General features: G+C 43.1%; 3 protein-coding genes and 2 long non-coding RNA genes across 5 annotated transcripts; 4 read left to right on the forward strand and 1 right to left on the reverse strand.

The window, feature by feature from the left end:
* The first annotated feature begins 1880 nt into the window (after window positions 1–1880).
* Lmx1a (LIM homeobox transcription factor 1 alpha) lies at window positions 1881–9272 on the forward strand. Its single transcript, XM_089467309.1, has 3 exons — window positions 1881–3616; window positions 7638–8516; window positions 8581–9272. Exons 1-3 carry the CDS (start codon window positions 2926–2928, stop codon window positions 8832–8834), a joined length of 1824 nt encoding a protein of 607 aa, XP_089323435.1. The 5' UTR covers window positions 1881–2925; the 3' UTR covers window positions 8835–9272.
* Window positions 9273–9750: 478 nt separating this feature from the next.
* LOC108614586 (U6 snRNA-associated Sm-like protein LSm2) lies at window positions 9751–10501 on the forward strand. The gene is made up of 3 exons (XM_018008766.2): window positions 9751–9886; window positions 9945–10012; window positions 10076–10501. The coding sequence occupies exons 1-3, from the start codon at window positions 9884–9886 to the stop codon at window positions 10290–10292; spliced, it is 288 nt and encodes a 95-aa protein (XP_017864255.1). The 5' UTR covers window positions 9751–9883; the 3' UTR covers window positions 10293–10501.
* A 1532-nt stretch (window positions 10502–12033) lies between these two features.
* CrzR (corazonin receptor) lies at window positions 12034–25824 on the reverse strand. The gene is made up of 7 exons (XM_018008765.2): window positions 25243–25824; window positions 20285–21343; window positions 15718–15868; window positions 15592–15624; window positions 15265–15473; window positions 14120–14271; window positions 12034–14043 (listed from the first exon to the last, which is right to left on the reverse strand). Exons 2-7 carry the CDS (start codon window positions 21122–21124, stop codon window positions 13602–13604), a joined length of 1827 nt encoding a protein of 608 aa, XP_017864254.1. The 5' UTR covers window positions 21125–21343; window positions 25243–25824; the 3' UTR covers window positions 12034–13601.
* On the forward strand, window positions 14267–15783 carry LOC149269072 (uncharacterized). Its single transcript, XR_016269690.1, has 3 exons — window positions 14267–15225; window positions 15284–15599; window positions 15657–15783. It is a non-coding gene; the product is annotated as an uncharacterized LOC149269072 (long non-coding RNA).
* On the forward strand, window positions 19042–21365 carry LOC149269073 (uncharacterized). Its single transcript, XR_016269691.1, has 2 exons — window positions 19042–19700; window positions 19755–21365. It is a non-coding gene; the product is annotated as an uncharacterized LOC149269073 (long non-coding RNA).
* Window positions 25825–27088: the final 1264 nt, after the last annotated feature.

A 27088-nucleotide genomic window follows, 5' to 3' on the forward strand; every position in this document is an offset into this window, starting at 1 on the left:
TAGGTCGTAGAGCCAGCCCCTAATGACCCCTATCTCTCGTTGGCTCAATGCCTCAATGCCCCGATGCCTAATCATATATCGATGAGTCCTTGCTTGGCTCTGCTCCGTTTGCTGCTTGATTTCACACACAAATGCCACGAGGTGGTCCTGGGTCTTCTTCACTCTGCTCTCCACTCCATGCTGCGTGCATCCTTGGGCACATTTTCAAGCCGTCTTTGTGGCTGCCAGTGGCTTCTTATTTTTTTACCACTTTCCATTCTCGGTCTGGCAGTTTACTTGTTCTTGATGCCTCTTTAGCGCTTATCATGCTCAAATGGTAATTGAAGTGCCACACAAAAACTATTTATCCTCGGGCTGTCGAGCGTGCTCTGCTGATGTTGTTGTTGTTCTTGTTGTTGCTGTTCTTGTGGTTATTTAATATTACTCTGCACACAATGCTACCACTCACACACACACACACTCACACAGTCATATATATAATGCGTGCAATGAGGCTCGCGCTACCCTTTGCCGTTTTTTATGTTTCTTGTTTTTAGATATTTTATTAAATTTGTTTCTAGTACCCAAACATTTGGCTTGGCCACAATCGATCCTGTTCCGCTCGATGCCTGTGACATTTTCCACTCCTTGCCCATTGTCAACTTGATTTCATTACCTCTGCCGCTTCTGCCGTCCTCATCATTACGGCTACCTATTCGGAAAGGTTGGTTTTTGTGTGTATTTGGCGAGGGTATTATTCGATTGTTGCTAGGGCTAATTGAATTGTCGCGCTGATTCGTATCTCTGGCTGATATGGAATGAGTCAAAACGTATATTTATGTCTATATGAGTCAGTTAATCTTTATGGCACACCGTAAATAATAATTCGCAGCTTTTGGCTACGATAAATGCATGGTTAAGGGAAGATCTTGGTCTGAGTTATACACACACACACACACACACACACACACACACCCCCCCCCCCCCCCCCAAAAAAAAAGTAGTAATAATAGGCAATAAAATTGCACATGTGAGTATGGACTTTGATACAGATTACCAACGTGAATAACTTTGAAGTGAATAGCGTAACAGGACTAGGCAAATATTTTGAATGAGCTGCAAAGGAACTTAGTCACAGCATTAAAAAGCTTTGAATATCTCTGGGAAAATTATAAAACCCTACTATGGCCTGATTCAATGGCATTAACAGTTTCTCTGGCATACCCTACATTGGCAGCAGTTACAACAGGCAGCAGCAGGCGGGCAGCAGTGTGGATAGAACAAGAAAAAGACGTTAAGTTTTGTGCAAAATCGCCATAGCCAAAGCCCAGTCTTAAGCCAAAAGCCAACTAGAAGTTACCAAAAGCAGAAAACAAAAGAAGAAAGCCAAAGCCAAAGCCAAGGCAACGGTAGAGGCAGCAACAGCAGCTGAAGTAGAGCCAAACTTTTGTGCACAGCGCCATGTTTGGTTTGTCTTGGCAGTTTCCGCCATCTCCTTTTTCTCGTTTTTGTTGTTGCCTCGGCTTTCTTTTTGTGTTCAGCCTGCAAGTCGCTCTCTGTGTGTGTGTGTGTGTAAGTGGGTGAGCCAGTGCGACAGCAAGGAGCCAAAGCTGGTCGACTGCTCGACTGACAGTTTGCTGCGTTTTTGTGAGCATTCAACTATACAGAGTGCCGCTAGCTTTGTCTCAGAGCAATGCCTCGACTCTGCCCATTTGCAACACCCTGTTGCAACACTGGCATTGCTGTTGCCCAACTTGTGCAGCCAAACAAAAAGTAGAAAGCAAATGGCAAAAAAGACAAGGCCGCCGTTAGCAGCATGTATTTGGTCCACTCAAAGCAGCAGCAGCAGCAGCAGCAGCAGCAGCAGCGGCAACAGCGCAAAAAAAGAAAAAAGCCATAAGAAATGGCCAATGCAGCGTGCAACGAACACACCAAAGTTGCCGCGACTCTAAGTATGTCTTTGTGCGCAATCAGCAAACACCAAACGGCAAACACCAAACACCCAAGCACCACAGCCACCACCATCGCCGCTAGCGTCCGACCAACCGCCCAGCTGAGAACTTTGCTAGAAATTTATGCCAAGACGATAAAAAAAAAAAAAATACAAAAAAATAAAAAATAAAAGTTCAAGTCGGTGGCTGATGACGGCTGCGACAACGACAACGGTAAAGGCAACAGCAACAACAACAGCAACAGCAACGACGACGACAACAACAGCAACGATTCATGCAATTCCCCTGTGTAAGGGCTTCGACGGCATGCGCACCAGGGAAAATGGTTGCCGGGGAAGCGGCCAGCCAATCAGAGAGTCGCTGAGGTGTGGCCTCTGCGAGCGAAGGGAAATTACGCATGAGTAAATTTCCCTCGCTGCTAATAATCACTTGAGACATGCGCAGTGCGCGGCAGGGGCACAGGGTTTGGGGGTTGGACATTGGCTGGCCGTGTTGCATGCAACCCTTCGCGTGCACTGGGAATTTCCCAGACTCATTCTCATTCTCATTCTCATTCTCAGTCGCTGCCGTTGCCGTTGCCGTTGCTTTTGTAAACATGCGCAGGCGCAATGCCCGCAGCTCGCCGAATGCGTGTGAGTGAGTGTGCTGTGCTGTGTGCGGGGGTACATTTTAGGCTGGGACTTTTAGCCGCCGCAGTCAGCAGTCGGCATCGAGCACTGGAGGCAAAGTGAAATGCTTTGATTTCGCTGATTGTTCGATCACACGCAAACTGACAGCGGACTCAGCTGGTTGTCAGCGCGCTAGCCACAGCAACTGGCAGATAGAAGTATTCAACTCGTGCAAGTGTTCGTGTTTAGAGTGCAGCATCCTATATATAGAGATTACATGTGATTTGAGGCACCCACTCATTCGAATTGAAAGCAATTGCAAATCGAACTGAACTGAACCGAAAACAAAAGGAACAACAGTGCGCGCGTCTAATTGTGTCAATAAAATGTTGGAGTTTTATCCAATGCCCACGAACCTCAATCAAGTCGGTGGCAGTTTATATTCGCTGCAGCAGAACCATGGAGGCGCACGTTTCCTGGACAGTCCCAGTGCAACGGCAAATGTAAACAGCAACATGACGACCGCCTGTTTGCCCAACAGCAACAGCAGCAGCAACAACAGCAGCAACAGCAATAGCAGCAACAACAATAACAATGCCCATAATAACACAAACAACAGCAACAGCAATTTGGCAGCAAACATTTCCGGCAACAGCAACAGCAACAATCCGGCAGCAACAGCTTCATTAACGGCATCTGTAATTTCCTCACAACAACAACAGCAACACCAACAGCAGCAACAACACCAACAACAGCAGCAGCAGCAGCACGCGGTCTCGCCAACGCCAATTAACAGCTGCCCAACGCCCACAGGTCACAGTCCCATCAACAGCAACAACAACAATAACAACAACAACAACAATAATAACAACAGCAAGAGCCAAAACTCCGCCTGCAACACATTAACAGCTGCTGCTGCTGCCGCAACAACAGCAACAGCAGCCGTCTCTGCCCCATCGTCAGCAGCAACTGGAAGTGGAGCCACGGCAGCCTCGGCAGCAGCGGCAGCGGCGACGGCGTCGGCTCTGGCGCTGGCGTCAGCATCGAAATTGTCTGCCGATTGCAGTGGACGCACAGGTATGTTCCAAAAGTATTTTGCACCGGCAGTTGAGGCATTTACCGGCTCGTTCCGTTTCCGTTGGGGGCTGCCACGTTTTTCGTTTTTGGCATAGTTGTGTGTGCTGCCTGGCGTGTGGGGCATGGCCAGATTCTGGCAGCCGGCTGGCTTGATGCTGGTGCGTTGGGGCATGCAGGCGTTGCTCGAAGACCCGAGCCCAATGTGCTTGGCTCTACGTCTAACGTGTTCAACTTACGGCTAGTTTGCATTACTGGCCCGCACGGCCCCACACCCGGCCGCTCTCAAACTTGGCCCAAATTATTTTCGCAATTTGCGTGTGATATTCTAGGTTTTGGGGCTGCGTCTCGCATTTGCCGCTGATGTGGCTGACGCTTCGAAGCCTTTAATTCACTTTCAGTTTGAGTTCATCAAAGGATGATTTTGTAAATCTATCTGCCAAAGCTTGGAAATATGAAAAACTCGTAATAAAATTCATTGAGAAGTAAAATTTAATTTTGTAGACAATTTTATAACTGCAAAATAAAGGCAATAAATACATTTAAATTTTAAGTGCATAAAATTTCTTCTCCTTATACCTTAAGAAAAAAGGAAACGCACTTTAAAATGCTGAATAAGTGATTACCAAAAGAAGAATAGCAATCAAACAATTTGGAGCATATTTAATATATATATCATTGTGAATTGGCTATGAGAAATTCGAATTGCATTCGGGAACGTTATCAAATAAAAACACATAAACCGAAATTGTGGCCAGGGCATAACCAAATAAAATTTAATTGATTTGCAACAGACATACAAATGAAGCTTTGAGGCTGCAGCAAATGAATGATAATAACAATTGTTTGTTCCGACGGCAAAAGCATAACCAAAACTATGAACGCAAGTTGACCACAAAATAATTTTGACAATGAACCAGGCTGACATGCACACACACAAACACACACACTGTGCTTGTGCGTGTGTGCATGCGACCAATGAAAGGCGATTAAGGCATGCAACAGACTCGCATACACACACACACAGAGAGTCCCACACACACACACACACACACACAGAGCCACCCACTCATTGCAGGCGCCTCGAAGTAGGCAACACTTTTTAGCAGCTGCAACGAAAGTGTTGCTGGCAAACTTTACGAAATTCTGGCCAAAATGCAAAGTGTGCAAACAATGTGTGCATGCATATGCGAACCCGGACCCCAAGCTGGGCGAGCTCTGTCAAGCACGCAAATATTTCGCCACACACACACACACACCCACACACACAGACACGGCTGTGATGTTGGACGAGCTAGCTTTATGCTCGTATTTGCATATGAAATGTCTATTAATGCCTGGCTAAAATGGCAGCAAATAGTTTCCGTCTGCCAATCACTTTACTGTCAGACTTGAGCATTGCTCATCTATGAATTTGAATGTGAATTTGAATTTGATTTTGACGCCAAAAACCAAACCAAAAACCAAAGTCAAACTGCAGCTGAAGTAGCAGTGGCAGCTGCAAATGGCTGTGGAATTTCCAGCCGCTTGGCAGCCCCCAACTTCGGAAATGAAAACTCTCGAGAGCTGGCAGACTGAGGAGTTTGCAGTCAGCTAGCTACACCACCTGGCCCGCCTGTCAGCCTCGAGCTGACACTAATGTCAGCCACGTCAGTTAGTGTGTGACATATGCATAGCTGGCAGTTTCGCCTGGCTGGAGTTGGGCTGGGCGAGCTTTAAATTGCGGGCGCAGTAATTAAAGCCCTCGTATCATGAGCTGTCACAGGTTGTCTGCCAAAATCTGCGTGCCACGTGGACTATTTGGCCGCGACTTGAGCCCAAAATTTATGCCACAACTTTTGCTGCTGCTGCCGTTGCCGCTCTGTCAATTTATCATCATAGACCCGCGCTCGCCTGTCAATGTGTCAATAAATGTGCCATAAAGCCGAGCTACGGGCGGAGCTGGATGGCAGTGATGGCAGCGATGGCCAGGAGTGCCTCTGTCCTAATCAGAGACGCCGTTCGCTGTCGCCGATAAGCCAAATGATAACGCGATCACAGCTGATAACAGCCCTGGGTGCTGTTCCCTATTAACTGTTTGTCAATGTTTATGGGTGCGCGCGTTTATCAACGAGTTGATTTTGGAATTATCTGCTGTTTAATCGCACCATTTGACATGAGTGTCTCGCACTTGTTTTAGCTGTGTTTGTGTTTGTATTTGCTGTTCCTTTGCCATGCCGACAAGTTTCGCCCCGACCGGGCCAAGTGCTAATCAATCAGCAGCCCCGCCGCCAGCTTCTGTTGCGCTTCCAATTGTACATTCATACGAATGCGAACAATCCAAATACATTTATGTGTTTTGTTTTTTTTTTTTTTTTCATTTCAATTTGAATATCATATGAACAGCGCGTTTTATCACATTTCACAGAAATTGTCTTTTGGCTGCAGCGGAACAGGAAAAAAACAAAAACGCAGCGCCATAAAACTGCAGCAAAGGTCATAAATTCCGATTAGATTACACAAAGCGGAGTGTCAATGGGTTTTGTTCCGCAAAAAGACAAAACACACCACAATATCGCATTCACAATAGTCCCAGGACACAGTCGAATTGCAAAAAAGGAATTGCCAAATGGGGCTTATCAAGTGATCCTAAAACCCCAGCCCAAAAAGTTGCTGCAGCAACATTTGCGCGTTAACGCCAATGCGATTTAACACACACACCCACTCACACACATATATGTAATGCAGCGCATCGGATTGCAGCTGCTTTTTTATAGCATACTTTAGAGGGCGCGCGTTATAGCAAACGATATACCAACAGCTATTCACATCCATCGCCATCATCGGAGCTGCTGCCTGTCCCATTTCCATATAGCTGCCTCCTATCGTTGCTCCTCCTGTTGTCAGTATTAACGCTGCGCTGGCTTAGCAGTCCAGGCAGTTGCACAGCCCCGGCTTTGAGCTGCTTTCGCTGCTCGCTTAGCGCCCTCCCACACACACCCACACACACACATATACACTCTCGTAGATCAGGCTGGGGGCTGCCATTGTGCCAACCATAAATCATGCACATTTTTCTGCCAGTGAGCCGCAGTCATATAATATGGGAGCAGCTCCGTTGCGTCCTCTCCCCTGACTCCGAGTCGTATATTTTTCAGTTGCTTCCAACCAACTCTCGTGGCGCTCGTCATTTCTCTTTTTATGTTTACTGCAGCTTTTGTTGTGTTTTTTCTTTCTATTTTTTCACTGCTTTTTATGACTGGTTTACAGTTTGAAGTGTGCGTGCATGTGCAGAGATTAGTCGAGTTACTCCCGCACGCATATTAATCTTCTGCACATTGCTGTTAAGCTAGGGTCTAAGCTATGTATATTTGGCTAGCTGGTTAGATGAGCCAAAATATGACCGCTAATAGTGATGCAAACGACGAGCTGATAAGGATTGGCCACGGCTAGTCATCCATTTGCATTTGGAATCAAAGACTTATATTGGATAGACTAGTCTATTACTAGCTGGCCTTCAAGTCTATGCCGCTCTACCGACCCAGGCAATCTTCACATGTTCTCATACATACCTCGAACAGCTCCTTTCAATGACTCTTTGGGGCTCATCAATTTCAGACTGGCAAAATTTTAGCAAACTTTACGTTTCAATTACGCATCAAGGAGCTATCAATACAAGCTGTTACCGCGCAGGAGATGGCGACAGCGACTGCGACAGCGACAGATAATTTTTTTCTCTCCTTTGTTTCACTTGTGACTGCCGAGCGCCAGAAGTGCGAAACAATGAGCATAACACAACAACAGAAAAAAGCAAAAACAGAAAAATAAAGAAAACATTTTCACACGATTTGACAACGTATTCGCCTCCATGCTTCATGCTTCATTCGCGTCCTGCTGATGCTTGTGCAGCGACACATGCTGCCAGCACGTAGGGGATCAGCTCTTCTTCTTCTACTTTCGGTTATGCAGTGGCAGTGGGGTAGTAAATCGATTTTATGGCTCACTAACAAGCATTTTTTTTTGTTTTTGTGATTTTCTCTTGCAGAGGTTGGCCACATCAAATGCGAGAAGAACTACGAGCTGTGCGAGGGCTGTGGGCAGAAGATCCATGATCGCTACTTGATGAACGTGGGTGATGCCAACTGGCATGAGCAGTGCCTCGCCTGCTGCTACTGTGGCATGCAGCTGCATCACACCTGCTACGTGCGCAACTCGAAGCTCTACTGTAAGCTGGACTACGATCGTCTCTTTGGGGTCAAGTGCGCCGGCTGCTGCCATGCCATACTGCCGCAGGAGCTGGTGATGCGGCCCATACCCAACTATGTATTCCATCTGCCCTGCTTCGTGTGCTACGCCTGCCGCCTGCCGCTCCAGAAGGGCGAGCAGTTCATGCTGCGGGATGGCCAGCTCTTCTGCTATCGCCACGACTTGGACAAGGAGATGTTCCTGGCGGCAGCCGCTGCCCAGCACTGCGGTTTCGTCGGCCTCGACGAGGAGGATCTGCTGCGGCCACGCGACGGCCGACGCGGACCAAAGCGACCACGCACAATTTTGACCTCTCAGCAGCGCAAACAATTCAAGGCCTCGTTCGATCAGTCGCCCAAGCCGTGTCGCAAGGTGCGCGAGGCGTTGGCCAAGGACACGGGTCTGTCGGTGCGTGTGGTACAGGTGTGGTTCCAGAACCAGCGAGCTAAGATGAAGAAAATCCAGCGCAAGGCCAAGCAGAATGGCGGTGCCACTGGTGGCTCAGGCTCAGGCCGCGGCAATAGCAGCGCCGGCGCCTCCGACGACAAGGATGCCAGCGAGAAGGATGAGAAGTGCGTGAAGCAGGAGCATGGCGTCGACAATGTCGGCTTTCTGGGCGGCATGGACAGCGCCTTCGCCAGTCAGCCGCTCAATCCGAACTTGCCCTTCTCACCGGATGGTAAGTTCAACTAATCCCCATTTCACTGTGCTCCAGTTAAGCTAATTATTGTTGCTCTCTGCAGATTATCCGGCCAACTCGAATGACAGCTTCTGCAGCTCCGACCTCTCGCTGGACGGCAGCAACTTCGACCAGCTGGACGATGACGCCGACTCGTTGTCTTTGAACAATCTGGAGCTGCAGTCGACCAGTTCGTCGGGCAATCACAACCAGCACTCGAATCCGCACGACATGCTGGCCAATCTGAATACGAGCCTTATCAACCCCATCGACAAGCTGTATCTCATGCAGAACTCGTACTTCAGCTCGGACCATTAGACAGAGACAGCTACCGAGCGAGAGCCAGAGGCAGACAGAGGCAGACGGACAGACAGAGACAGAGAGTCGTAGTCATACGAATTTATTAGCGTTAGAGTTGCGAGCATGTGTTGGTAGGCACTGTAACTCCTTGATTAACTGGCAACTGAGTCATTTCGCCAGTCGGCTTTTTTTTGTGGTGGGATAGTTGAGATTTTAAGTAAAAATGATCAAATGTGATTTTTAAGCTAAACGAAGTTTTAAGAAAATTGCATTACAACGATGTAAACGAGACGTAATGCGAGAATTATTGTTAGTTCGACTTAAGTAAATAAGTAGAGAAACCGAAAGATAAAATCAATGTGAGCCTATGTTTGTAAATAGTTTTAGAACCAAAAAATTGTTATAAAAATGTAATTTAAATTAAAACGTCAATAAATTATGTATTAGCAAGTGCAATTCAAACAGTTTGTTGTCAATATTCCTTGATAGCCCTAAGACAGTTTATAGTGGTTTATATGTCTTCAGATGTTGATTCTAGTTAACGAATTTTATGAGTAATTAATATTATTATATACATTATTATTATACAATATTAATGAGTTCTCATTCAATACTATTTTTTTCATGGCAATGCTAGAGATCCTTCAATTTTTCCACTCAGTTTACAATTTTTTCTATATGCTGCTGGCGCTCTCTAGCGGTGGTGTTTGTTATGCTCAAAAATAATTTTGCGTTTTGCACTGCTAACGCTCTCTATTGATGATGACTTTTACAATATTTTATTATTGGTGGCGCTCTCTAGGAGTAGTGAGTAATATGAAAGGCATCTCACAGCATTACATTCAGCCAACAGTAAAGCAGTGCACATTTGGCAATGACACATGGCCAATAGATGGCGATGTGCGCTGTTAACACAATTGTGGCGTCTGTTACTGCACGCTGTACAACTAGCAGCTGTTAAGTTTCTAGGGTGCCCTCAAATTTAGCTGCGCCAGTGCTGATAAGCAATTGTTGTAGACGTAAGAAGAAGCAGATTTAATAAACAATAGAAAATCTAGTAATTTGCAATGGTAAGCCGTAATATATGTGAATAATACTATTAAACTAGCAATTTCATTCCGTTTACAGCTATTCTATTCATTCTTCAAGTCGCTGGTGGGCAAAGAAGTTGTGGTCGAGCTGAAAAATGACCTAAGGTAAGTGTCGCTTTTGGCGCGTGTCAATTCATAGAAATGAAATTAAAGCCGGCAAATTTTTAGCATATGTGGTACACTGCACTCCGTGGACCAGTATCTCAATATAAAGCTGACAGACATCAGCGTCACAGATCCCGAAAAATACCCGCACATGTTGAGCGTCAAGAACTGCTTCATCCGCGGCTCCGTGGTCCGCTACGTCCAGCTGCCCGGCGACGAGGTGGACACGCAGCTCCTGCAGGACGCAGCGCGTAAGGAGGCGGTGGTTAGCACGAGATAGAACATGCCCGAAAGTCTACGGTACGAATTATATATACATATATTAAGCTGAACTTCCAAGCGCAAGAAAATCCGCCATTACGCGGTGTACATTGAGTTGTCTCTGTTTCTGACCTATCTCTAAGTGAAAAACTGTTAAGCAAAAAAAGAAAAAACAAAAATAATGCAACAAATTTAATTGAAAATAGATTATTTACTAAAAAGCAAAAACGAACTATTATATATTTGTAAAGTCCTTCGGCCCACGATATTCTATTTATGGAATATTTTAGGGGTCTTTGGTATAATGAAGGCATTCTTGTACATATGTAATACTCATACATTTGGTTTATGTACGGGTCATAAATTTTTGATGAGTCACTTGGGGCTTTCCATGCAACCTTTATATGTGAATTTTTTATGTTTTTGTTTTGATGAGCTACGAAATCATTATTGGTCTACGCATGAATGGCATTAATCGCTAAGAATTGTATTATAAAAGGCTGTTTGTACCATGGAGCAGCAGGAGAAACAAAATGTTTTTAGGTCAAAGCAAAGCAAGGACGCGTGTATTGGAATTAAGCTTCACCTACATGTCTGCTTGCGTTCCATTAAAGCTAATGATTTATGAGGTTGACTTAATTCTTGAGAAGAATTTTAAATTTCATTACTTTGATTGCTCTGCTTTGACTTAACGTCCCACCTCTTTGGGCTTTTGTCCCTGCTCATGCCATTTAATTGTCGTTTAACCTGTGTGGGCAATCGAAATACTTGAAATATGCAATCCTATTTATCACTGTGGATGCAAATGCTGTGTGACGCGTCCTAGCTGGAAGTTGTCAAGTAGAATTAGGAATTCGTTTTGCGAGAAGTGAACGTGTGGGCTAAAACAGAAAAGAGTCTCGCATTCGGGGCGGTACACACTTTATGGCATTCGAATTTGAATTTACGAGCTCACAATTGTCAACGCGATGCCTAAATATCAAGCAGATGCCTATTTAGGGAATTATTTTGTGAGATATCGTGCCATCAAATGGTGGACGTGTCACTCTGCTTTGTCCTTTGCCCGCGGCCGTTGAGGACGTAGATGTGAACGTGGCCACCACGGTGTGTCCAGCACACCTCCTGTGGAGTTTTCCGCGCGCATACACAATAAACAAACTTCGGTCAGCCATTAAACACCCTGCGTCGGCGTTAGCCCTCAGCTTTGGCTTCCGCCTGTGCCCCATCCCCAGCTATCCGCGTTTTCCATTATTTTGCTAAATTGGTTTCGACTTTTTCTTTTTTTTTTTTTTTTTTTTTTTTTTGTTATCAAACAGCAGCTAAACAAAAATTTCGTAGTAAATATTTGGACGCAGTGAAGTTTTTTTGGTCGCTTCCCAGCATTTTGTTTTGCATTTGAACACGAACTTTGCAGTTATAAAAAAATATGTAGCCCACCAACTGTTCGCTGGATTGAGTTAGCTGGAGCATTTTGTCGTTTTCAGCGACTGCGCCACTTTGGGTGTGGGTAGAAATAACGAGGGATTGGGTTTCTGACTAGCCAGCCAGCCACCCATCCACCCAACCACCCAATCACCCAACTGCCGAACTGTGCTGTGCATAAAAGTGTAATATGCCTGCCGATGGGTTGGAGTTTAGCTAGATTTACGAGCCCAGGCAGACACAGGCATTGTCATAAGCATAGACATTTTAGGATTCCAGGCGCTAGTTCATCAACGTGTTGAATTGTGCGTGCTGCGTAAAAGTTTGCTCATAAAATGTTTTTGCAATGGTCTCATTCGGTTTTTATTAAAAAATAAACTATACAAATTTTACACAGATTACCTAAATTGTACAAAGGAAAACACACATATTGACAGAGATGGAGCAAATGTGCATACAAACAAACAGTTATATTATTGCCATTCGTATCACGCCGACCAGTTTAAACGGTCATTGACTAGTGCGATATGGTTGATATTACTCTATTAAGAAATGCCTGCTTCCCATCATCTAATGGATTAAACTCGTTGATAGATAAGGTACCAATTTATAATGTGTAAAATTAATTAATTTTAATTTACACATGAATATTGTTCCCAAACGCATATGAGCCTCAATTGAAATCACTTAGAGATCGTTATATATACAAATGAGGTTGGTGGGCTTTATATAAAAGTCTGTCTGTTTACCACATATCTTCTTGTCGACTAGTCCCGACTAGAACACGATTTTTTGCAAATTATGGATTTTTTTCAAAAATTAAAATTTAATTGAGGCCTCCAGAAATCCTCAAGGTATTTATCAAGCTCAACATGCACAGCCTGTGCATTAATTTTGCAACACACACATACCTATACATATATAAATGTTTGTCTGTATGCACAAATGGCGTAAACCTATATAAGTTAAGTACATACATCTTAAAAGTATTATAGGGACTTAGTCGTTGTAGTTAACCTGTTTGAATTACAGCTGCCGTACTAATGCGGGTAGCTAAAATTCGCAATAACATTACAACTAATTTCGGTAGCTAGTGTGGTGTTCTGCTCTGTGTTGCTGTCCGCCTTCAGCATTAGATACTGCTTATATTATATATATATATATATATATATATATATATATATATATATTTATATAGCGATGTCACTAATTATAACTGCATATACATAAATTGGCATCGCATAAAACGTGTATTTTCCCCGCATTCGAAATGAATACTCGCACAGCTGAGCTTTGAGGCGATTAAAATATCATCAAATTTACATTTAGACTCTCCCTTTTACAAACAGAGACGCGCACACACTCACTCACTCACTCTCTCTCACTCAGTCACTCACACACAAATACATATATAATTGAATATGCATATATATAGTTATGGACCGGCACGAATCTCTGGTCTCGCCATTAGTTAGTTGTCAGCCACACTCTTATGTCCTACACTCGCTATTCAAGTAAGCCTACGGTTACGACTACGCACACGAACAGTGTTCAAAGACTTAGCTCTCAGTTAGTTTAACTAATCAAATGTTGCACGGCTCGATGATCTGATCATCGACAACGTCATGCTCCGTTCCGCTTCACCCCGCTGGCAACGCAATCTTGAACAACCTCTCGAGTACTGGAAGAGTCGCGTATCACGCCAGGTGGTCGCATCGTTTTAACTGTACATTTCACAGCATCTTAGACTGGTTTATTGTGCGGGCGAGCCGGTTGACTCTAAGAGTTCCTGTTGGCGCCGCACTAGTTCCTGGCTCAGGCAACGGCAGCAGGAGCAAGCATCCTCCACCGCGCGCATTGTCGCACCCACCTCTGCCTCGACCGTCACCATCGCCGCTAGCTCTGCTCACACACTCGACACCCGTTCGTTGTTGTCCGTCAGGTGGCTGACACCCGTCAGCAGCTTGTGTCCATTGGCCACGCCCACGCCTACGCCGCCGCGCTGACTATCGTAGTTGAGCACCAGCGTGGACGGCGTCGACTGCAGCAGCAGCTGCTCCTGTTCGCGCAGACAGCCCGAGTGGCGGCCAGCAATCGCCGAGCTGTGATTGGGATGTGGGCTGCGGACGGTTGAGCTCTTCCTCATCATCTGAGGCGTGGCAGCGCACCCTGAGGAGCTACCGACCTGCAGCAAGCCCACCTGCTCCTTGAATGGTCCGCCGGTAGTGCCATTGCTTGAACTGCGGTAGTAGCTCTGCTGGCGGAAGGTGCGCAGATGCCGTCCGCTACCACCTGCATCCACCTGGGTAACAGCCGTCAGCATCGAGGGAGTGCGCTGTGAGTCACCTCTGTAAGTGTCAAAAAAAGGGGCATTACTCCTCGGTTGGCTGGAAAGAAAAGCATCCGACCCGACCGGCTGTTTACCTGTTTAAGCTGTATGCATTGTTGTTTCCGCCGCCCGTTCCGGATTTGTTGCCCTTGCCGGGGCAAAGATGAAAGGCGCCGTAGATGAGTGGGTTAACGAGGCTGTTGGACATGCCGAAGAAGAAGATGGCATCCTGCAACTCATCGCCCAGCTGCAAGCAAGCGAGTCAACGCACAAATTAATTACAAGTACTTGGACAGGATTTCAATATGTCAGTTACGTCTTTTTTTTAGGTTTCTTATTGCTTGTGGTTTGCCAGCCTGAGCATGCCAGTATCTTGAGGCGTTGTTGGTTTTACCTTTTTCTGGTTTTACGTCCCCGCAAGACCTTATGCTACAGACTTTTATGGTTAACCGTAACCAAGTCAACATTCCGCAAGCCTCGGTCATATGCCCAGACCATTAATTAAAAATTGAGCATTAAAAATAATTCCGTAGTGCCTAGGCCCCCATCTGGCAACGGCACAGAAAGCGCGGCAAGAAATTACGTAAAAGTGTAGCTATAAAAATAAAAAAGGATGTTGAAACAGCTGCTGACTGAATCAATTGTTTTGCAGCCGTGCAGTCCCTTGCTGTGCATATCCCAGCAAAATGCTCATTTTTTCACTAGCTCACGCCATAACGTATAGCACGTAAACCAAGCATAAAAAAACAGCACCTCGCTCGAACCGCTCAAACCCACAGCGGGGATCGACAGTTGATTGATGTGCCTTCAAAGTGCTGTGAAATGCCTTCACAGAATTTCTGGCGCACACTGGGCAAGGGTTACAGGCTATTCCTTTTAGCGTATGAAAGCAGCATCACTGACATTTTTACCAGGCTCGAGCGCTTACGGCGTAAAAAATACTTGGAACAGCAGCGTGATGGATACATGAAATATTTAAATTCCAATTAGCCTAGTGAACATAGCCAACACCTCCGCTAAGTTTAGAATTTTATTTCTGCTATTTTGTTATGGTTTTCGTACTAGAAATATTTTGCGTTTCTCCATTTCTGTTTTGCCTCCCAGGCGGTAACTAAGCAGGCTACTTTAAAGGACAATTCTACCGAAAAATAACCCTTTTTAAATAGGCGGCATCTTCGCACAGAAGTGACCCAAGCTAGTAGTAAGTAAGTATCGTATTGGCATCCCCTTTTACCTTTACCTTTTTATCTGGATTCCAGAACAAGAAGATAATCATCATTACGTAGTAGGGTGTCCAGCAAATGAGGAAGGCGATAATGATAACCACTGAGATTCGTAACGATTTCATTTTCGCCTTGTGTATTAGCCGTTGCCGGTTCGTCTGCGTGGGCAGCTGTTTCGTTGTCGAATAGTTGGCCAATTTGGAGCCCTGGAACATTTTTTCGCTGCCTGATAGGGTGGATACGGAAGGGAAAGCAAAGGCGAAAAAAAAAATGCCAACCGTCATTAACATAGTTTCTACGAGAAGACACGACATTCTGGCATGTTCATTTGGAAATCCACTTACTTGAGATGGTTCGAAAGGTTGACATGTAGGTGCCTGAAATATTTAAATTTGTTGCATTTCATTAGCATCCAGATGGACAGTTATTTGTCTACGTCTACATATACATATGTATATATGCGTACTTACCAAAGAGTATGCACAGGGGCAGCAGGAAAGTGAAGACGAGTGTGAAGGTAGCATACATCTGCTCCTGCCAGTCGGCCGTGTAGAAGCCGTGAGTCACACACTGATAGAACTCCTCCACGAAAGGACCTCGTGCCACATGGAAAATGAAGAACTGCGGGTGCCAAATGCCGAATGCCGACGCCGAGTGCCGGGTGCCAGATTGTGGTTGACAGCAGAAGTGGTTGGAGAGCATTAAAAATGATGACACAAGCAGTTTGATTAAAATTCGCTCACACAAAAGTACAAATATTCAAGTTTTTTTTTTATTTATTTGTTTATTTTTTTTATTGAATAATATTGGCTCTTCTGCTTCCATCAATCAAAATACACACGCAGAGGGAATGGCACCGACTGCATGATGCTGTATTTATTGTGAAATAATAGGAATATTTATCTTTCTGATTACTTTTACAAAATCCTCAATTATTTTTTAAATTGTACCATATATATATATATAATATGTATTGCTGACATTCAATTTGAGTGTGGGACAGCATTTGATTGTCGATTTCTATCCTAGTTGCGTGCCAATGAACACTCAGCTGTGGCTTTGGCTATTCAAATTTAGAATTTCTATCCCCTAGAGGCAACTCAATTGTTTATCGCATGCATAATTCACATTTTGCAGCCCACTCCACAATTATTCATTAGCACCATTAGCGTATCATAGTATTATCATAGTAATTTGGTTTCAAATTTAAAGTGGATAGTCGACCACATGTTAATGTGAACACTTTATACCCTTACAAAAGGCAATGTGTGCTGTTATAAGCATTAATTTCATTAGTCTCAGCACGCATCACGTTTATGCAATTTTCTTGTTGAACATCAATAAATCTAGTCAAAGTGCGTTCGTGGGATTGTAACAAATGCATTAAAAGTCTGTTTATTTGAACAGTTTATGGCTTCCTGGAGCTCAGCTCGAAGCTCTGACTATTCGGTGTGTCAACAGCTGTCGCGACTGCAAGGACGACTAAACGTCAAAGTAGTAAAACTACAGCGCTAAAAGCATGTGGGCGGACATTAGCATCAGCATCAGCATCAGCATCAGCATCGACATGGACATCGGCATCAGCATCAGCATTAGAATCAGCTTTGGCATCGGTATTAGGACTGATTTTTATTAATTTCGTACATTTATAACTTCCACGCAATTTAACGACACGATGTGCCAAAATGAAAAAGAATAATGATGACAGGGCCAGCACGAACACAAATAAACAGATCCTTCGCCATTGAATTAAGTATTATGTTTAAGCTGCTGGAACAGACACAAATGCATACTATGTGAGGCCAACTGCTTCTCCTGTCTGCTGAACATGGATTCTCTATCAGTTAAAGTCCCCAATCGCACCTTGTCATGCCTGTCTGATAAGTGATGCATGGCATCTTTGTGTGCGTTGATGTTTTTCGTTTGATGATGCAAAAAGTAAAAATAAGCCAATAAAACAGAATTCATCTGAATTATATTTTGGGAACGTTAAAATGAAAAGCCCGCAGCTCTATAAAGTCAAAATACTGTGGCATAGTGTCATAAAAGATGGAATGGATGTAAGCATAAACGAAAAACAAGAAGAAGAAGCAGAAAAAGCAAGAAAAGCAAGGACGCACACGCATGTGCACAGCTGCTGGGGCTGGGGATCAACATTTGTTGTTTATTGCCAGTGAAAGTAAATTTTCATTTTGTTTTATTATTTGAGACGCGCGAATCGAAGAACAGACAGAGAGAGAGAGAGAGAGAGAGAGCGAGAGTGTGAGAGAGAGCGAGAGTGAGAGAGAGAGACACAATGGGAGAGGGAGAAACTGAGCATCCACACAGCGGGAGTCATATATTGAATTTGAAACGTTGCTTATTGATTACCGAACTGAATGCGTGAGTTCCCTAATAACAGAGCAAACGTGGAAAGCTGCGAAAAGTTGTTCGGCGCGAACTTTTCAAATTATGCAATAGTAGTAGTAGCAAATGGCGCCGAGCTCAAGGAAAGATGCGGTGTCAAATATCACGTTTTAATATCGCATTACCTTTTATGTAACATATTCGAAGGGGGGAACTTTAATTGTGTGTATGCAAGTGTGAGTGAGTCTGCGTGTGTTTGTGTGTGTGTCTGCCGGTCTGCGTGAGGTAGCTGAATTAAGCAAGTTTGAATTACGAGCACTTTACGTAATCTGCTATTTGTCACGTTCTAGAAGCAGCCGCATCGAGTGCGTTTATTTATTCAACTTATACGTAATCTCTGAGCGGATTCTGTGCCCATGCCCGGAAGCCTTAAAGATATAAAAAGGCAATTATTCCTAATGCGTGGCATGGTATTTAAATATGGGAATGTGCGCCACTCGCCCACGCCATGCAAAGTGTCGACTAATGACATGCAAACATAATCACGATTTCACTAATTAGGTGAGATAACGCTGGCAGATATGCACTACTGCTACCTAAGTAAGTCAAGAAGTATTTAGTGAAATAGATAGCATACTTATCAGCGTTTCAGCTGAATGTAGTCTTCACTCATATGTATTTCATATACTAGAAAGAGTTATTTTCAAACCGATATAAAAATGCAAGTGAATCCCTTGAGAATTCCTAGGAATAGACTACCACCGTAGCTTCCCAAACCTCAGCATCCATATGTGTAAGCAGATAGCCTAACGGCACTTTCCCAAAAAAATGAAAAGGTCACATTCTCTGTAATCTCTTGTCAAGGGTCCTGTTACTGCATTGTTTTTGCACAAACATGAATGCCAGGCACCTCTTCAAGGCGTCCTGGAGATCAAAAGAGCCTACCTGAAGAGCATTTTGTGAAAAAAATATAAAACAGTTTCCATATAACTCACAATTTGGAGCCTATTAGAGCCAAGAGTTGTCTGCTGAGTTGGCATTTAAATTAGGTATTATTTGAATCTCATGCATGGTATTATCTGTGCGCTTATTCAAGTGCGTGGTTACCATTAGATAAGGGCTCACTCTGCCCTCACAATGAAGCCAAATATCCATTGCGAAAACTGAGCACCCATCCATTCATTTCTGGCACTGCAGAAAGGTTCAATGTCTATATTTGCTATTTATGGCGTCTCCTTTAGTCTTGTTCGTCTGCATATTAAATAGTGGAAGAAATGTTAATGATAGCAGCTGATTCATCTACAAAGGAATACTCGATGAAGCAGGAATTCATGGCATCCTTTGCTTGCAACATGAATTCGCATCCAATTAGCAAACATTATTTCGATAGAGTAAAAATTAATTGTAAAAAGAAATATTAAAAGGAAAATACTAATTGATTTGAGCTTAAATTTACCACAAGCAAAAGCGACTCTAATTACTCAACCTTCCAGTTCTTTGAAGAGGCAAAGCAAGCTTATCGGCACATAGGCCCGAAAATTGGTAGTCTGCTGTTCCCTTGACAACAGCCGTGACTCACACAAGACAACTACATACACAAACACACACATTGGCTTTCAGATGGATTATTTATTATAAATATTTTGTTGAGTGGCCCAGTAATCCTTTATGGTATGGCAAACAAGTGGATCGCATGACCGAAATGAATGCTTCACTAATCTGTAGATTGCGGTCTATCGCTCGCAGATCCAAAGGCTATTAAAATGCCAGTGGGCCATAAATCTGCCGGCCAACTCAATTAGATATGCAATCGAGCGACAAACAAAAGGCGAAGCTCACCAAATAAATAATGCAATAAAAGTGTGAAAATAAAGAATTATAACAACAACAATGACAGCAACACCAAAGGAACAACAGCAGCTAAAGCAACAAACAAAAAGAAAATGGTCAAATGTGCTTTTTCTTATTTTTCATCCGCATTCGGTTCTGTTGACTTTTTTGCTTCGCCCCGTTATGATTAAAGATGAGCAAAAGGAAATGGATTCAAGCAGATAAGCGGCCCCAGCATGGGGCTGCAATGGGAAGCAATCTACCAGAATGCTGGAAAGTATGCCGAGCAAATAAATATTTCATTTCTGTTGTCAACGCGTGAAAGTTACAGTTACCCAGTTAGGGGCTGCGCTTGCTGGCTAACCCTTTGCCCAAGCAGTTGAATATACTCTATCGGAAAGGTCGCATGGCTGGTGAGAGATATGTGGTGCCGGCGCACGTGTGGTGGGCGTGCCGATACCCAAAGCAACGTTAGGTAACTGACATCCAAGAGGCAATCAGTTTTAATGCCTATCCACGCACCGACGCCCTCCTCGGACTATTTACGCGCTGCCACGGGGCGAATGCGTGCCATAAAGTAAACATATAACTCCAAGTTCAGCGGGGAGGGGCAGAACGAGAGACGGAGCAGCGGCCTGCGGCTCAACTGCTGCCTTGTGCTTGACTTAATGGCAGGCGACAAATTGCTGCATAAGTTGGCAATTGTTCAGTGGGTGGAATGTTATGAAAGCGTCGGATAAAGAGCAAACAGTATTAGGAATTCGCATGAAATCAATTTGAATTGATTTCAATTTGGTCTTTGGATTTGAAGTTGTATTTTGATATTTATAGCTGAGCGAGATAAGCCAAATGGAAATTTACCTGGGGCAGGCTGAGCACCAGCGATAGTATGTATGTGCCGCCCAGCAGCCGATGACAGCGCTTGGCCATGTTGAGCGACTTCATCGGATACTTGACAGCTATCCAGCGATCGACGCCGATGAGGACCAGCACGTAGGTCGACAGGTACAGGCTGAACATTTGAAACAGCTTCACCAGCTTGCAAGTGAGCTCATTTGCCAGCCACTGGACCGTGTAACTCCAGGCTGCCTCGCCGATCAGGCAGAAGCCGGTGACCAGGACATCCGCAATGGACAAGTGAAACATTAGCGAGTAGATGGCGCTCCATGTGTGGCGGGAGTTGCGTCGCGTGATTCGAGTCTTGTATATGTTCCATATGGTCAGAAGGTTGCCCAGCATTGAGAAAAGTGCCATCACAGCCAGCACATAAACCTTGAGCATGCCAGAGCGTGACAGCTGTGGCGCATGGTCCATTACATGCTCCGGCACCTGCTCCGCCAACGGCGATAACTCGTGCATACTGTTGGTGTGACCGAGCGTTGAGCTATTCAGGCGTGAATGCGTCATAATGGCATAAGACGCCTCAGAGTTTCTATTAGTGTCAGCAGCCGCAGCTGCTGTGGTGGCGGTGGCTTCTGTGGCCAGCGCAAGGCCGGCATCAAGTATATTGAGCGTGTAGTTGGCTATGCTGGGAGCCACCTCTGTGGCTGCGGCAACAAAAAGCCGTGTGAAGTTCGCTGCTGTGGACCAATTGCTATCCGTTTCATTAAATGCTGCACTATCCAGCAGATCGGGAGCTCCAGCAACGGCAGATGAGTTGCTGACAGGCAGTCGAAGACGTGGAGTATCCTCAAAATCCATTATTTTGTATATGTAAATGTAATACTTTGTTGCAGCACGAGCTTAGTGGTTCTTTCGGTGGTTTAAAAGTGCTCTTGTGGGTTTGAGCTCTTAAGCTCTTTGCCTGGTTGCATATTAAAAATGATTTTTATTTTTTTATGCTAAGCTCTAACGTCCACTCGAGGCGACATATGAGTGTGGTTAACCATTTAGTTACAGTAATAAAGGTGAGATGCTGCTCTGTAAAAGAAAATGGGGAAAATTTACTTTGTTATTAATTAATGAAACATGCTTGTTAAGCAAGAAACTTTCAAGCTCCGGAAGCTGTTATACAGTTAGTTACATAACAGATTAAATTTAGTTTGTTATTGAATTAAATATGCTCATTAGGCAACATTAGGCAATTATTTTCAAACTTTTTTACCTGCACTGCAAACATATTCAATTCTACACTTTCTATATCTGGTTTGAGCTACTAACACAAATGCAAATGACTTCCCGTTTAGTAGCTAAACATCAATTCACACAGCATTTATTGACCTAAGTTTCCGAGCAATTTGATGCAGGCAATTTAAATATTCAGCGTTGCAGCATCAGACCCGTCGTTGACCCTTGCCACCCAATTACCCGACCGTAATTACAAAGCCATTCATTAAAAGTGGTTAGTGCCGCTTAGCTCGATAGCTGGCTGCGGCCTATTTGTTACTGGTATCTGGTAGCGGTTTGCTGGTTATTTCGCTGGCCCATACAGCGATTGAGCTCGACCACCGGGAATTTCAGTCCAAAGCTCGCGTATTGGCTTTAATAGATACAGCGCGGCGACAAGACAAGACCGCACGGAAATGTGACCTAGCGTCGTGTTGCAGTACAAGTTCCAAGTAAAATTCCATAAAATTAAATTTTCTTATATAATTTATGAACATAAATTAAATAGAGACAGTACCTTGTTATTTTACCTGCAACGTGGCAATGAAAAGCAAACAAACAATGCCAAGCAAAACATACAAAATAAGAAAATCACTAAGAAAACTCTAATCGAGAATGCCCAACTAGGAGATCCCCTAAAGCTCGTCATTTAAACATGCTCAATGTAATATGAGAAGAGTTTAAATTGAATTTTTAAATAAAATGTTTGTCAACATAGAGGAAAAACAAACAATTAAGAAAAACAAACAATCACACCTGGACTCGTAAAAATTAAGTGAAAAAAAAAAAAATAAAGTGAATGTATGTGTGCACAAGTATAGAAAAATGTTTTACGTTGTTTACTGCTGCCATTTTTCGTTTTATTTAATTAATTTGTATTTAATTAATTAAATTTTCAGGAGAGTCTATAGAATATTTCACATTTCATAAAATTGACAACTGACCTTCATAGAGTTCATTAAAGCATAAAAGTATGTATGTGCATCGATATCATATCAGGCATTGCCGCTGTCACTCGGAGGCATAATCCGTTTCTCTAATACTCTAATTGGACTATTATAGATGAATGCAAGCAAGAAGAATCGCTAATTGGCAATTGAGTTACAAATAATTATTACAAAATTGATTGCAATGTAGCAGCGTGAAAACTACCTTAGTAGAAAAAAATAAATACTTGACAAACGAGCTTGAAACTTGAGTCTTACTCTTAGTTCGTTATAATTGCCATTATTTACCAACTAATGCTCGTAAGCATTTGATGGAATTAATATATAGCTACATTAGTAAATTGCCTTTTAATCGCTTTTAGTATATAGAAATACGTATATAAAAGAAAAGTTTCCCCTATTGTCAATCAGCTTACGTTGGCCGCATGCTTGGATGGAAAATGTTTAAAAGTCTTGTGGCGCTTAATCAACACGATTAATATACAAATGCGCATTTGATTGATCGAGCCAGCCGCCCAGTCAAAATGAAATACACATGAGCCCCGGGGTCATCGTTTCAGAGCTTGAGCAGCACATGCACCAGAGTAATGCGATTTGCATATAACGTGTCGAAAATTGAAGGCCTAAGAGCACCAAATGAGGCGAAACTTCTTTCAGTCGTACGTCTAGACGACCTTCGGACCAGTCGGTGTTTGCATTTTAAGTCAGCTGTCAAGGCACAGGACATGACAAGGACTTAAGGCATTAAAAGGCACACCGAAACAACAACTGGCTTAACAACTAAGAATGCGCCAATTAGGGCTAATTGTATGAAATGAAAAATGATATATACCCCCGTCAGACGGATGAATGCTGCGAAAGTTTGAATTGTTTTCCATTGACGTGATAAAAATTTAAAAGACGAGCAAAGAGCATACGTCAACCGTCAGTTACTGATGATAAATAATTAAAAATTATATTCAATTATTAACAATCTACAAAGTATAAGTCAATTAACTGTCTAATAACGCTAAGGTTCTCCTTTGTTGAAGCTGACACACGCTGCGTATACGCAACATGCTGCCTATCAATCCCCAGCAAGTAATTAAAGAGCGCCCGCAATTGTTGTGCCTCAACAAAGATAACCAGCTCGTTTCTTAAATAACTATGCAAAAGTTTTCATATTATGCTGTGCATACCACAAATTTGCATTGGCATTGTAAATAGATTATTCGCCGGACAGTTTAAGTGGTGATTATATGCGGTCTTCTGTAAGCAGAAAGTTGTTGGCCAAATGCTAAACAGTTTTGGCATTGTCTGCTTTGCCAGCACTCATTCTCAGGCCGCAAAGTTTTGTAAATCTGCATCCAGTTGATTGCATTAGGATCAGCAAAACCTCAAAAGCACAATGTTGTGCGAAAGGTCAGCCGGCACACAGTAAACACAGACAGCCCACTTTCGCACTCTACATGTGCCACCTCTTGAAACTGATACTTCAGCTATTCTTCGTTTGAGCCACGGTTACGGCGCTGCGGGTGTCATGACCTTTGCGTAATACAGGTCCACTTCCATACCCTATAGTCAAGCTCTCTAATATTCAACTTGAGGCATGATTTTCAATGGTTTTGGATAATTAACTTATTAATTAGTCTGACGTGAAATTTGGATGAAATTATTAAAATTCAGCCCTGGTGCTGTCTGGCACCGCAGTACTAACAACTGAGGACTTTTAAAATAATTAATATTCCGGGACAGGTAAAGGGCAGGTGCCTACTTACAATAAATGCGATTGTGTTCCTCTAAGTATATATACAAGTCTAAATATACAAGCAATTTGTATAGAGCAACTTTGAATAGAATTGTCTTAGTCTGGAAAAAGTTTGGGCATTAGCTGAGATTGAATTAATTCGAAATTATTTCAGTTTTTCTTTTATTTTATTTATTTATTTTTTTTTTTCTTTTTGTGTTATTAGGTTTCTGTTTTCCTATTGGAATACAAATTGAGAAAAGTTCAAGCTGATGCAGCCCGTCAATTGTTTGTGCTACCGCGGCTTCGACATCGTATTAACACACTTCGCAGCCAAGCACACTGAGAAAAAAACATAATGCCTATAGAATACACTTTTGGTCTTTGGCAAACAGACGAGCTGACAAAAGCACATTAACTTCTTTAATTTTAACACACAAGCTGTGCGTTTATTTGCTCTTGTTCTGGATGATATGTACTCTGACTTTTTGGCTTTGTCTAACTAAGTCGAAACTGAGGCTTGTTTGCACAGTTGTCCGCTTTGTCCACACATAGACACTCAACACACACACTCGAGCCGCACAAAGAACCAGGCACACACATATACACACATCAAATTGAATATATAATACATGCGAATGTGTGTTTGAATGTGTCTTCGACATTAGATCACATATAAGCCAAAAACAGCGTGTGTTTTAAGTTCAAATATTAACATATCGTCCGTTATATACATACAAACATACATACACATTTATGTGTGTGTGTGTGTGTGTGCATTCTTGCTTTGACTCCTTAAGCGCAATAGCAAATCTCTATTTGCTAATCATTTTTGGCATTTGAATTTCGAAAATTTGTATTTTACGTTTTCAATATTTGCACAATTTGCGCGGTTCGTTTCGTCTGCGCAGTAAATGCGAATTCGCTGCAAAGCCCCAGCCACAACCACATAACCACACACCCACACTAATCGCAGTTGTTAGCATTTAATGTATTTGGAAAACACATTAATTATTCAATTTAATACTTGAGCCACTTGCCTTTGAATATATACGAGTAATTTAATTTCAATTTTAATTTAAATATTATTGCATATATATTAATTTTAGTTTCAATTAAACTAAGTCGAATTAATTTTTTCTCGGTATTTTATAAGTAATGCACAATCATAACATTCACAACTTGGTATTCCGGGTATTGAGTAACGAGTAAGCTTTTAAGATTTAGTAGCTTTTTGCATTTATATTGTGGGAATTTGTACACTTGATCAACAAAATAGAACTCCTTAAACTTGACTTAACACACAATGATTTCAATCACTTCTTATTTATTGGCACTCGTTGAACTCTTATCTTATCACCGTCTTCGCTGATGTTACCAACTTCAATAAGCTATGAGGCTGGCGCGTTCACTGCTGCATATCACTGACAACCGACCGACACGACTACCGTTGCGCCACATCGAGTACTGGCAGCTGGCGACTGACGTTCCGTTTCGTTCCGTTCAGTTCAGTTGTTCGGTGCGAACTGTTCTTCGGGCTCTGCACGAGACTCGGTCGGTCAGCATTTCGCCAGTCGAACTTGTTTGCCGTGCTCAGGTCGCAAGCTCTTTCATTCATAAAATCTCAGCCACAGGCAGCCAGCAGCGGCAGGAATCGTCGTCCAACATGCAACATGTTGGCGTTGCTTCCATTTACATGTTTTGGCGCGCTCACAAGACTTCTACGAAGGGCAATGCTCGACACACATTACTCATACGCAATGTGCGCCCAACGACTCCGTTGGCAGTGTCGCCGTATTGCCAAGTCTCAATGTCAAGCTTCCTGCTACACAAAAATAACTGTTGGCTCACTCATACGTGGCTCTACATCTGTGATTTTTATTTTTACATATCTGTATGAATATCAGGCTGGTAGGTGAAAATAAGTTTGCTTTTCTCACTTTATGATTGTATCGCAGTTGAGCAGCAAACAAACTATTTCATTGTCCAGGACTACAACTGCTGATGGTTTCATTCGTACTTACGTGATATACATGTATTCTTCATCTAATTAAATCGCAGCACAAACAATTTACTGTCTGGCGCACACGCGCATTCAAATTAATTAACCAAACTGAATTATCCTGCCAACATGCTAAATAGTAAGAGCGTTTCGTTGTTGGTTTTGTGCATAAGTGAGTGGCACACATTTTGTACACTTAACCAGAATAAAGCAGAGCCAAGCGTGCCTAATTACATGTTTTACCCTAAAAAGTGTGTGGGCTGATGCCAGTAACATATAGTTAACAGGGAAATAACATTATTTGGGGTGAACTTTTGATCATCATTAAAATAAATACTATCTAAGTGTTTTTACAAATATATCCCTCTCCATATCTCATATAGGTGTCTGTTTTAATATGCCTGCATTTGATATTTGCTCTTAATAGGATTACGCTTGATACACCTGTCAAGGGGCGGCTGTTCATCAAAATATATGCTTTAGCAGGCGACAGTCAATGTTGACAAATGATGCTTCTGGGAAGCTGCGCGAGCAAGCAAGATAATGTCCGGACCTTTGTGTAAGCAACCGCTATCATTAACGCTAAAAGCTGTTGCCGGTTGGTTAGTGTTAGAGTTGTGTCAACCGCAACAGCGGCTGTTTGATAGTGAGCTGACAGCCGTCGTATAAGTTGCCCCACTAATCCTTTATATGTATTCCTTTACTGTCATCTTAGGTTTCTTTCTCCCTTTTTCTTTCTTTTTCTACTTATTATGTAGGTATATTTACCCATTGACAATCCCGTTCCCTGGGTTACGTATGCCAAAACTATTTTGTGGTCAAGGCTAAATTTAAATTGCATGAATATTTAAAATTATAAGCGCGATAAAGGTCTCCAGGCGCAA

The sequence above is a fragment of the Drosophila arizonae genome, chromosome 4 (genome assembly GCF_054131065.1).
Source record: "Drosophila arizonae isolate 15081-1271.41 chromosome 4, UAZ_ARI_1.0, whole genome shotgun sequence".
NCBI classification, from domain to species: Eukaryota; Metazoa; Arthropoda; class Insecta; order Diptera; family Drosophilidae; genus Drosophila; species Drosophila arizonae.